This window comes from Trichechus manatus, unplaced genomic scaffold, assembly GCF_000243295.1.
Source record: "Trichechus manatus latirostris isolate Lorelei unplaced genomic scaffold, TriManLat1.0 scaffold00165, whole genome shotgun sequence".
Lineage (NCBI taxonomy): Eukaryota > Metazoa > Chordata > Mammalia > Sirenia > Trichechidae > Trichechus > Trichechus manatus.
This window is the reverse complement of record NW_004444101.1, coordinates 5,643,675-5,656,035: the sequence shown is the minus strand read 5'-3', so window position 1 is coordinate 5,656,035 and position 12,361 is coordinate 5,643,675. Positions and strand designations below refer to the sequence as shown.

General features: G+C 53.3%; 1 protein-coding gene across 1 annotated transcript; it reads right to left on the bottom strand.

Moving 5' to 3' along the window:
- Window positions 1-1,026: 1,026 nt before the first annotated feature.
- Window positions 1,027-5,823, bottom strand: RTP5 (receptor transporter protein 5 (putative)). Its single transcript, XM_023740859.1, has 3 exons — window positions 5,666-5,823; window positions 1,728-3,022; window positions 1,027-1,589 (listed from the first exon to the last, which is right to left on the bottom strand). The coding sequence occupies exons 1-3, from the start codon at window positions 5,821-5,823 to the stop codon at window positions 1,027-1,029; spliced, it is 2,016 nt and encodes a 671-aa protein (XP_023596627.1).
- Window positions 5,824-12,361: the final 6,538 nt, after the last annotated feature.

The window sequence follows — 12,361 nt, the reverse complement described above, 5'->3', positions numbered from 1 at the left end:
CTGCCAGGCCCCACCTCCCCAGGCCACCCCTGCTGACCTTCTCCACCCAAGCCCCCTGCCCTTACCACTGGAGACCTTCCTCCTTCAGCATGGGAATCAGAAGTGTGGGTATAGGGTCATCAGACAGTCTCTGACTTCCAGAATTTGACGACATTCCTTAACCCAAACACTGAGTTACAGGGAAAAGGGGGGGGGGTTGTCTGTGCACATATTCTGATAAGTTGTCAGGTGTGTCTCCACCCTGCCTCCCGGGCTCCCTCTCCCCTCTGGGTAGGCTGTGCCCCTGTTTCGGTTACGCAGAACTGCTTGGAGTGGCTGTGAGTGGACAGCATTCTGGCAAACAAAAGGCAGGCAGGAGGGAGAGGCTTACAAAGCCATCTCAAGCTGGGGGCTTTCATCTTTCCCCAAGCAGGGTGGGGAGCGTGGCAAGTGACTTGTTCCAGACCACTCTGTCAGTCTACACTGGCATGTCGTTGATTCATCTGACAGCAGTGTGCTCAAAAGGCTCATGTTGGCCTGAGTTCTCTCCGTCAGGGATATACACAGGCCAGGCTCTCAGTCGTTGATGGGAAGAAGTGCTGTGCGTGAGGGTGGTCCCAGCAGGGGCCAGGGAAATGATGAACCAAGGGGAAAGGGGGAAGGAAATGCCCACCGTGCCCCCTCCAGTTCCCAACACTCTCTTGGATGGTCCTTTCAGCTCAAACCCAAGCGGGCCATGTGGGCTGTTTGTTTTAATTTGTATTTTATTGGAGTATAACACACGCCCCGAAAAGCGCCTGGAGCACACGTGTACAGCTCAGTGGACACTCGCACAATGAACACCCACGAAACCACTGCTCAGGTCAGGAGAGAAGGCACAGAGTCACACCATGTGAGGAGGCGGGCCTGGGGCAGCTTGGCACTCAGCGAGGGCTGGGGGCATTGGGGGACTTGGAGCAGAGTGAGAGGATCACCACAGGCTGGCTTTCGCTTTTGCATGGACCGACCCAAGAGAAAGGGGCAGTGGGGATGCCAAGGGGACACGCATCACACTTGCTGCTGGAAGATGCCGGGGCTCAGCTTGTACATGCACATCAGCCAGAGGACGCAGACGGTCATCGCAACCCAGATCCAGACGTCTTCATAAGGCTCAGCATGAGACCCATGACAGGGGCTGGTGGAGCAGAAGTCTTCATCCCTCCGGGACCCACAGCTGGATCTGCTGAACCGGGACCTCAGCCGCTTCTTCTTTTTGGAGTAGCCATGGGGGAGGAAGCCATTGCTCTGGGGGCCATTGGTGCTGTAGCTGGGGCCCTTGCGTTTGATGATATTGAAGACTGAGAAAGGGATGGTGATGGAGCCCTCACTAAAGGTGATGGGACCAGCAGCATTGGTCTTCATAAGGAAATCATGGCCAGGGGTGGCAGGGTCATTTCCTCCATCTTCCTTCTCTTTGCCTTCAGTGGTGTCAGTGGAAGAGTCCTTGTCTTGGACGTCGTCCATAGAGGAGGTGATAGTGCCCTCCTCGTTGGTGATGGGGCCACCGGTGTTGAACTCTGGAAGGGGGTTATGACCAATTGTGAGAGAGCCATTGCCACCATTTCCCTCGCCTTCATCTTTGGTGGTGTCAGTAGAAAAGTCCTTGTGTTTGATGTCATCAGTAGAGGAGGTGATGGCACCCTCATTGTTGGTGATGGGGCCACCAGTGTTGGTCTCTGGAAGGGGGTCATCACCAGTGGTGGCAGGACTATTGCAGCCATCTTCCTTCCCTTTGCCTTTGGTGATGTCAATACGAGAGTCCTTGCCTTTGATGCCATCAGTAAAGATGAAGGGGAAGGTGATGGCACCTTCATCGTTGGTGGTAGAGCCATTGGCACTGGTCTCCAGAAGGGTATCACAATCAATGGTGGCAGAGCCATTACTGCAAACTTCCTTACTTTTGCCTTCAGTGATGTTGGTGAAGGAGTCCTTGCCTTTGATGATGTTGGTAAATGACAAAGGGAAGGTGATGGAGCCCTCACCGTTGGCCATGAGGCCAATGATGTAAGACACTGGCACTGGGTTCTCTCCAGTGGCGGTGGTGTCATCACTGTTGTAGACAAGGCCCTGGACTTTGGCGATGTCAATAGGGTCCGATATGGATCCTTTGCCTTTGAAGATGAAGCCCTTGAGCTCGAAGCCCTTGCTCTCGATGTTGCTGATCAGGAGGCCCTTGCCGTGGAAGATGGGGTCTTTGATGTTCACCGGGATGCCCTTGCCTTCAGGTATGGCCATGGAATTTGCAGAGAGACGGAGGGAGCCCTTGCCAATGGTGACAGGCCCACGGGTGTCGGTGGCTGGAAGGGAGCCATCGTCAGTGGGGCCATAGCTGCTGCTGTTAGTGACAAGACCCTTGTCCTTGCTGTCATCCACGAGGGAGAAGGGGATGGTGATGACGCCTTCGCCCTTGCTGAAGAAGTGGCTGCTGTCCGTGAGCGGGTTCTTGATGAAGTCAGACACGGAAAGCGGGATGGTGAAGCAGCCCCTGCGCACGGCATAGGGTTCACTGCCCCTGGGCCGCCTGACCATGGGCCCACTGCCGAGTGTCAGCAGCTGCGTGTTACGCGGGACTCTGCCCTCACGGCTGGAGGCGGTGATGGTGAGACCTACACCACTGTACATGATGTAGGTGCCCCGGATGGCATTGGGGTCTGGGGTGAGGCTTGGCACCTTCTGGAAGAAGCAAACACCCAGGATGCAGGCCTCGCAGGGCCTTGGAGCATCACCAGGGGCCTTGTAGTAGAGCCCAGGGCACTGGTCAGGGCCAGGGTGCTCGCCATAGCACTTGCGCAGGACATGCAGGGCCAGCTTGTTAAGGAAGGGGCGCACGCTCGGGGGGCTCACCCAGCAGTCGCCAGGAGTACCCAGGGGGCACAGCCTGCACTGCTGGCCCCAGACACGCATCTTCACCAGCCCCTTGCGGCTCTCCTCATCCCAGAACAGGTGGAACAGGATTTGCACATGCGCCGAGCCCCAGCCCCAAGAGCAGTGGCCACACTGGAGCCTGCAGGGAGAAGAGGGCAGGTGAGCAGGCTGGTAGACGGCAGGGAGGAGAGAGGACCACAGGTGAGCTGGCAGGGGGATGGCGGGGAGGAGAGAGGGCCACAGGTGAGCTGGCAGGGGGATGGTGGGGAGGAGAGAGGGCCACAGGTGAGCTGGCAGGGGGATGGTGGGGAGGAGAGAGGGCCACAGGTGAGGTGAGCGGGCTGGTGGACAGCAGGGGGAAGTGGACAGATGAGTGGGCAGGTGGACAGCAGGGAGCAGAGAGGCACACAGGTAGTGGGCAGGTGGACAGCGGCACGGCTCCCACCATCCTCCAAGTCCCCATGCCCAGGTCTACACAACCCAACCAGAGGGGCTCCCCTGCACCAGCCCCCACGTTCTTCTGCCTATGTGCCTATACGTGGGTTCCGAGGCCCCTTGGAGCCCCTTGCCTGAAAATGTATAAAACTCAGCTGCACGGCTATTTGTCTGCGGTCCATGATCAGGAAGCAGAAATACAAAGTTTGGTTCATAAATCTGCCTCCAAAACCCACTCGGTGGCACCACCTGGCCTACCACGCTGGGAGGGTAGGGGGAGCCTCAGCTCGTCTGCTCAGTGCTGGAGTTGTCTCACTTTTCCGTGGGCTTGTGACTTTGGGTAGGTTCCCTGGTGGCACAAATGGTTTGCACTCGACTTCTGATCTAAAGATTGGTGGTTCAAACCCACCTAGTGGGGACACAGAAGAAAGGCCTGACAATCTACTTCCATAAAGGTTAGAGCCAAGAAAACTCTAATGAGCAATTCTACTCGGCAATACATGGGGTCGCCATGAGTCAGGATCGACCTGATGGCAACAGATTTAGGGTTTGGGGTTTGTTGGTTTGTCTGATGACTTGCGCTTAACCGCACTGAGGAATGTCAGGGGTATCAGAGACAGCAGGTAAGAGTAAGAGGGAGGAGAGCAGCATCTGTCGACGTCGATGGCTCACCAGCAAACTCGCTGCAGAAAGGATCCTGCAGGGGGGCAGGAGTGCCCCCCACACACAGGGAGAAGGGTAAATCAAGTCGAAGTCGGCTGGCAGTGTCAGAAAATTGCTGGATGGAGAGGTGGAGTGAAGGAGAACAGCGTGGTGGTGTCAGCCGTGACCACAATGATGTCCGGAGGTGACGGATGCACACGTGACATTGCTGGCTTTGGACAGGGTGCCCTGTCTGCGGGTGAGGGAGAGGTACACCCTTTCCCCCACTGGGACTAGCTAATGGCAGTGCCAGGCAGAGGAACCTCTAGAGGCGCCTGCCAAGGCTGCTTCATCCCCAAGCCAGTCCTGCCCGCGCTACCGGCAGCAGGTGACAGTCAGGTGGGCAGACAGGGGAGCCAGACAAGTGGCCAGGAGCAGCGGCATGCACACACGGAGGATTTTACTGGGCCTTTCCTGACAAGTTCTTCCAAAAGGTCCTCTAGAGCGTGCCCACGATGGAGCTGTCAGATTGGGGCATCCGGTCTGCAGCCATCAGCCCACCAGGCCACAGAACACCACAAACGCAGCCCCAGACTGGGGTCCCAACTTCTAATTTTACTCACATTTGATGAATTTACATGAGCTCATGTGAAATCGACCCCCCCCCCCAACACTGCAAGCAGTCCTTACCTATCTGTTTAATGATTCTTGGGTCTGACGATCGAAATATTACTGCATGTCACGGGTATGCCTCACACCCACCAAGGGGTTTTATCCTCCTGGCACTTGAGGATTCGGAACTACCCCCGCACCTGCCCCAGGGGTTTCCAGTGTGGGGCTAGGGGCTGTGGTGTCTGCGTCAAAGGGGCAGCCCTCTCTAGTCCCCCTGCGACCCTCGCTCCCTCTGAGTGGGGTCCCCACAGAAAGACTCACCAGCCAGCATGCTGAAGAGCCTCCCACCTGCCCGCTCTGGGCAGCGCCTGCTCAGAGAAGCCCTCCCTCCTGCCCCAGCCCAGCCCCCTGCACTGACCCCACTGTGGCTGTGGAGACCACCAGCAAGGCACGTATTAGTGAGCCTGGCCGCCTCAGGCTCCAGCCTGGTCCCCCCACCACAGCAGCCCAGCCTGCGGACAGCACCCCCTCCTCTCGGTGGTGTGCCCCCTCCCCCGTGCCCCCAGCTTCCATCCGTGGCCGTCGCCTCAGCTGCCACTTGTCAGCGCTGACTGCTGGGTTGCCATGGAGACGCCATGGCAACCGGAGCCCGAGGGTCAAGCTGACCGGAGGAGACGCACCTCCGCAAGTGGGCCCGGCCACGTCACGGTGTGGGGGGGCTGGCTGACAGCCCCCCACCACAGCCAGCTCCGGGCCGGCAGCCATTCCTGCAGGACAGCTCCGCGCCGGCAGCCATTCCTGCAGGACGTGGGCATCCCAGACCGGTTCCGAGTGGGCGCTGCTCCCCAAACACCCCCACGTTATGGAAGGGGGGACCCCCGCCCCACCTCTCTGGGAGAATAGGATTAGATGGGTGGACAGCCACATGCTGGGGGCCACACCCCCCTGTTCCAGGCCACACCCACCTGCTCCTGGCCTCACCCGGCCTGGCCACCCTGGGATCCGGCCAGTGGGACAGGAGACAAGAACCCTCTCCCCTTCCCCCTCCCGGGTGCCCACTGAGGACGCCACGGGAGCGCCCCGCCTGGCTCACCCCGCGAGCCCCTTCAGCCGGTACTGGAAGCAGCCGTGGTCCAGGCGGCCGGCCACCAGCCTGTCCTCGGGCAGCAGCACCCAGGTGTCCCGTGGTTTCCTCTCGGCCATCAGCTTGTGGAAGGTGGCGGCCCACACGTCAGCCCCGGGCCGGTCCATGCTGGCGCTGGGCTCCGCAGTGCGGTCTGACGGCAGAGCCCGCCCCGGGGGCTACGAGAAGCCTCTCCCATCACCAGCATCCCGGCACTGGCCAATGCGCTGCCCTGGACCACAGCAGCGTCTCCATGGCAACCAGGTTTGTCTCCGGGAAACGAGGCATAGGTCTTTTCTCCTTATAATTTCAAGTATTTTTAATGACGCAAGCAATGCATTTTCGCGGTTGAAAAAACAAACAGATAAATAAAGAACAAAAAATACTTTTTTAGGATAAAATCGCTCCTCATACCCTTTCCCAGAAACCGTGGATCACCCAAAGCATCGCGGTGCGTGCACTTCCAGGCGTTTTTCCACGATTTATACACATAAATATTCAGAGTTGTTTTTCACAGTAGGAAATCGTACTAAGCCCGTTATCCGATAACCTGCTCTCCTCTCATCAGCGCATCATGAGCAGTGTCCCATGCTAAAAACCTTCATCATCTCTTTCTAAATGTCTGGTATTTTACAGTTTATAGTTATGCTGTATTTTAGTTGTTGTCATTAGTCGCTGTCAAGTCCGCTCTGACTCACAATAACCCCGTATGCAACCGAACGTAACATTGCCGGGTCCCGCGCCATCTTCAAGATCACTGACGCTCTCCAGTCCGTGGTTGTGGCCCCCGTGTATTCTGAGTGCCTTCCAACCTAGGGGGCTCATTGTCTGGCACTACATTGGACACTGTGCTCTTGTGATCCACAGGGTTTTCACTGGCTACTTTTTGGAAGTAGATCACCAAACCTTTCTTCCTGGTTTGTCTTATGCTGGAGGCTCTGCTAAACCTGTCCACCACAGGTGACCCTGCTGGTATTTGGAATACCAGCGGCATAGCTTCCAGCATCACAGCAACATGCAAGCCACCACAGAATGACCAACTGACAGACAGGTGGCGGGTGATTTCTCTACCCTGCTTCGATCGCTTCACAGGGCCCCTGGGTGGAGCAAGTCGTTTTCCTGCAACTGCTAATCTGAAAGTTGGTGGTTCAAACCTGCCCAGCAGTGCTGTGGAAGAAAGGCCTGGTGATCGGCTTCCATAAAGATTTCATCCAGGAAACCCTATGGAGCAGTTCTACTCTGTAATACATGGGGTCGCCATGAGTCAGAATGGACTCAACTACAAAGGGCTCTCTTTGGTTTATTGCTGAGCAGCGAGGGGTTAATTCTTTGCTGTTACAAAACAAAGCTATGAAGAACTTTCCTGAACACACATCATTGAAAATACTCCTGTGGTTTTTAATTGCATTCAAACTTTTTTTATTTGTGAGAAATGTACTTACATGCAGATGTCTAGATCACAAATGTGCAGCTTAACAAATTATTAGTAAGTACCAGGCAACCACCACCCAGAAGAACTAGAACCTTGCCAGTCCCCAGAGCTCTCCCCATGCCCTTCTCCGATGCTGACGTACTCCTGACCCCAACAGCCCCACCAGCCTCACTGACGAGCACTTCCGTGCTTCTTTTTGTGGTTTTTCTCCCTAAGATGTGTCCCTAAACACTCTGGTTTCATCTTGCAGTTTTGAGCTTTACATAAATGGAATCTTGCATTCTGCATTTGGTGCATGTACGTCTGGCCTCTTCCACTCTTTTGGTTTTGTGTTTGTGGACTCAGCCAGATGTTGTGGGCAACAGAAGTTTGTCAGGGTACAGCGGGAAACAAGGAACTGAGAAGAGAATAGGCCGATGTTCAAGAAGGGCTCCAACGGTCTCGAGAAAGGACACGCAGTCCAGGGTTTGCGGGGTCAGAAGGTGCAACCGATACTCATCCTCAGATGAAAATATCAAAAGAGGAAGGCTCTGAGCGCCACCCTGGTTAAGCCTTCTCAGAACGAGGCCCTGGAGGGCACAGCCATCACATTCATTAGACGTCTTAATTGCAGCTCAGGGCAGGAGCGTGAGCAAGGCGAGCCGCGGGACCCGGCAGGTGAGAGGAAGCCAGTGCTCAGTCTGGCGGCTGACGAGCAGTAAATGGAATCAAGGCAACAAAACAACACAGAGGCACTGGAGAGAGCTGTACTCAGCCACAGAGGCAGGTTTGGGGGCCAGCAAGGACACGTCGGCCAGCGCCTATATCCAAATGGCCACAGACAGGGTAGGAAGGGACATCTTTCCCAAGGGCAATTCAGTGGGCTCTCTCCCAGGAGGGAAAAGCAGCAAACCAGTTGCCAGGTGGTGCAAACAGTGAACACACTCGGCTGCTAACTAAAAGGTTGAGGTTGAGGTTTGAGTCCACCCATAGGCACCTCAGAAGAAAGTCTTGGCAATCTACACATAATTACATCAGATTACAAGATGGAGGACAACCACACAACAGTGGGAATCATGGCCTAACCAAGCTGACACAAATTTTAGGGGGGACACAATTCAATCTGTGACATGCACATACACACACACGCATGCATACACTCATACATAAATTTATGCACACATACATATGCATACATATATACATACACACAGAGATGCATACATGTACACTCATGTACACACTTACATGTGCACCTATATACACATACACACATACACCTTGTTATGGATTGAATTGTGTCCCCCAAAAACGTGTGTCAATTTGGCTAGGCTATGATTCCCAGTACTGTGTGATTCTCCACCATTTTCTCATCTGATGTGATTTTCCTATGTGCTATAAATCCTGCCTCTGTGATGTTAATGAGGCAGGATTAGAGGTAGTTATGTTAATGAGGGAGAACTCAATCAACAAGATTAGGTTGTATCTGAAGTCAATCTGTTTTGAGATATAAAAGAGAGAAGAGAGCAGAGAGACAGGGGGACCTCATTACCACCAAGCAAGAAAAGCCAGGAGCAAGCATCCTTTGGACCCGGGGTCCCCGCGCTGAGAAACTCCTAGACCAGGTGAAGATTGATGACAAGTACCTTCCCTCAGAACTGACAGAGAGAGAAAGCCTTCCCCTGGAGCTGGCACCCTGAATTTGGACTTCCAGCCTCCTAAACTATGAAAGAATAAATTTCTCTTTGTTAGAGCCATCCACTTGTGGTATTTCGGTTATAGCAGCACTAGCTAACTAAGATAGAATTTGGTACCGGGAGTAGGGTGCTGCTCTAACAGATACCTAAAATGTGGAAGCAGTTTTGAAACTGTGAATGGATAGAGGCTAGAAGAGTTTTAAGTTTGCCTTGAAGAGACTACTGGTGGAATTATGGACATCAAAGATAATTCTGGTAAGGACTCAGAAGGAAGTGAGGAGAGCTGTTACACTGGAGCCAGCACAGACAGCCAGAAGCAGCAGGAGAGAAATGGCAGCAGCAGAACCAGGAGACCAGCGTGTGATGGCATGAGAGGCAACCCACGGAGCAAGAAAGCTGAGTGCCTTTGCGCAGGTGGCTTCCTGGTGGAGTGGGGTGCCTCCAGGCATTTATCAGTGGAGCCAGGCTTGCCAATCCACAGAGCAAGAGAGCTGAGTGCCTTCCTGCTGAAGTTTACTGGTGGAGTGGAGTGGCTCCAGGCACTTACCAGTGGAGCTAAAGAGCTTCGGAACACTTGCCTGAGCAGGGCAGATACTGGCCAGCCTAAAGACCCAAGGGGCCAAGAAGCCAAGGAACCAGGAAGTAGGAGCTGAAGAGACAAGGAACACAGGAAGCAGAGCTGTCTCAGTCTCAAAGTGTAGGGCCATGGCCTCTGGGATCTCAAAGTGTGGAACCATGGCTTCTGGGGCTTCTGTGGGTGAGGCCACGGCATCCTAGGTTTCAAAGAGTCAGATCTTCACCGGCTCGGTTCCGGAGTGTGGGGCTGCAATTCACAAGTGTCAGTGGGATGGGGCCGGATCCCCTACTCAAAGCTGAGGGGGCGGGGCTGCCATACCCAAGGGGCAGAAGAACGGGGCCTCCCGGGCCTGGTGGGTGGGGTCGCCACTTAGATCGACTAGGAGAATGGGGCCCCCCAAAGCTGAGGGAGCAGAGTTGCCACTCCAATTGGCCTAAAAGGCAGAGCTGAAGCCCAAGGCCGAGGGGCTTCCATCCAGAATCGGAAGAGGGTGGCTAACACCCAGAGTCTGGAAGGCAAGGCCATTGCCTGAGGCCTTTGTCTCAGGGAACAAAGGATTATTTTCAAGCCTTGAGGGCTAATATAACGTGTTCTGCTGACTTGCTTGGTGCCTGTTATCCCTTCTTTGCCTACAGTTTCTCCCATTTGTAATGGAAATGTCTAGCTTGTCCCTGTTCCACCACTGTACTTTGTAAACAGATAACTTGTATTCTAGATTTCACAGATGAACAGGAACTTTCGGATTTTGGACTTGGAGTTGATTTAAGACTTTTGCTGTCATATAATGAGGTGAATGTGCTTTACTTGTGGCAAGGACATGAATTTGGGGGGGCCAAGGGTGGAATGTTATGGATTGAACTGTGTCCCCCCAAAACGTGTGTCAATTGGCTAGGCTATGATTCCCAGTATTGTGTGATTCTCCACCATTTTCTCATCTGATGTGATTTTCCTACGTGCTATAAATCGTGCCTCTCTGATGTCAATGAGGCAGGATTAGAGGTAGTTGTGTTAATGAGGGAGAACTCAATCTACAAGATTAGGTTGTATTTTGAGTCAATCTGTTTTGCGATATAAAAGACAGAAGTGAGCAGAGAGACAAGGGGACCTCATTACCACCAAGCAAGAAGAGCTAGGAGCATGCATCCTTTGGGCCTGTGGCCCCTGCGCTGAGAAGCTCCTAGACCAGGGAAAGATTGATGACAAGGACTTTCCAAAGAACCAACAGAGAAAGAAAGCCTTCCCCTGGAGCTGGCACCCTGAATTTGGACTTCCAGCCTCCTAAACTGTGAAAGAATAAATTCCTCTTTGTTAAAGCCATCCACTTGTAGTATTTCTGTTATAGCAGCACTAGATAACTAAGACACACGTATATACACATACACAAATGTACATACATACATATATACACCTATATACATATACAGAGATATGCCTATATACACATACATACATGTACGCAGATACATGTACACACATACACACATACACCTATATACACATACAACACAACACACATACACACATTTGTGGGTTTTCAATATATATTCACATTTAAACTACTAACAACCTGCTGGCAAGTTTAGAGGTGGTGGTGGAAGGTAGCAATCACCTATGACTCCACCACCCTAAGAAACAAACATAAAACCCAATTCTCCTGATTCTTGTTTATGATAAACTGTGGAAATATTTCACTCTTTATTCTTTAATTTCGTTCTTAAATAAACAGACAAACTAGGTGCTCCTTTTAACTTCTGGGAAATGTTTCAAAAACAAGATAGAACAGAAAGTTTTTATTTGCAAACACTATTAACTATTTCCTGTTCCAACCTCAGAAATAGCTGTGAGCAAGGCTCCCACCTCTCACTGCCACCCAGCCCGCATCATTTGCCCAACGATACGACCCTTCACCCCGAGCTTGGGTCTGACTTACTGGCACCCACTTGCCCACAGAAGGAGTTCACACGACCCTGTGCTTCCTGAGCTCAGGACATGTCCGCTGAACTGAGACTTCCCTGCCTGTCTGCATCTGCAGCCTCCAGCGAGTGCAGGGCACCCCCTCCCCTACTTTGCACGTGCGCCCTGCTGTGTTCTATGTGAGTGTCAGGGCCTCCCGGCCAACGTCTTGGAAACTAGAAGCGGATGCAAGCACCCCGGCAAAGAGAGGACTCCTCCAGAGCCCTGTACCAGGAAGTCCCTGAGTCCCCGGACCTCACTGAGCCTCAGGGGGCCCTGTCCTGGAAAGAACCTTCTGGGCCCCCTCTGCCCCTTCCCTCACAGACGCGGTTCTATGGGAAGCAGATGGCTGCTCAGTGGGGCTGAGCAACGAAAAGTGCAGCCAGTGCCAACTACTGGACACCCAGCAGTGCCCCCACTCACTTATCTCAGAGAAACAGACCTTAATGTCCACCCCAAATCCTACCCACGAGTGTTCACAGCAGATTTATCCATAATCTGGAACCAGCCCTGATGCCCTTCCAGCATCCGCACCAAAATAAAAGGGCCGGGACCGTAGATAAAGGAACAACCAGAGGACCTCGGGGGCCCCGTGCTGAGAGAGAAAAGCCAGTCCCTAAAGGCTACGCTGCATGGTTCCATTTATATGACATTTCTGAAATGACAAAGCTTTAGAATTGGGGGACAGATTTGTGGTTGTCAGGGGCTGGGAGTGGGGTGGGAGGGAAGTGAGTGTGGTTATAAAAATGACGTTAGTCTCCTATAGACATCCTAACAAAGCACCATAAACGGGAGGACTTATAAGAACAGAAATGTACTGTCTCACAGTCTGGAGGCCAGCAGTCCAAGATCAGCGTGTCAGCCTTGTCAATTTCTTCTGAGGCTCTGAGGAGAATCGGCTCCAGGCCTCTCTCTCAGCTCCTGGTGACGATGACAATCCTTGGTGTTCCTTGGCTTACAGCTTTGCCTCCATGATCACTTGGCCATCTTTCCCCTCTGGGTCTCCTGTCCTCTTTTATGAAGACATC

Excerpts from the sequence above, each read along its gene's own strand:
- RTP5 (XM_023740859.1), bottom strand. The coding sequence starts at position 5,823 with ATGGACCGGCCCGGGGCTGACGTGTGGGCCGCCACCTTCCACAAGCTG. Across the intron at positions 3,023-5,665 it reads CGGCTGAAGGGGCTCGCGGG|GCTCCAGTGTGGCCACTGCT; the intron begins GTGAGCCAGGCG and ends TTCTCCCTGCAG. Across the intron at positions 1,590-1,727 it reads GAAGGAAGATGGCTGCAATA|GCGAGGGAAATGGTGGCAAT; the intron begins GTCCTGCCACCA and ends CCAAAGATGAAG.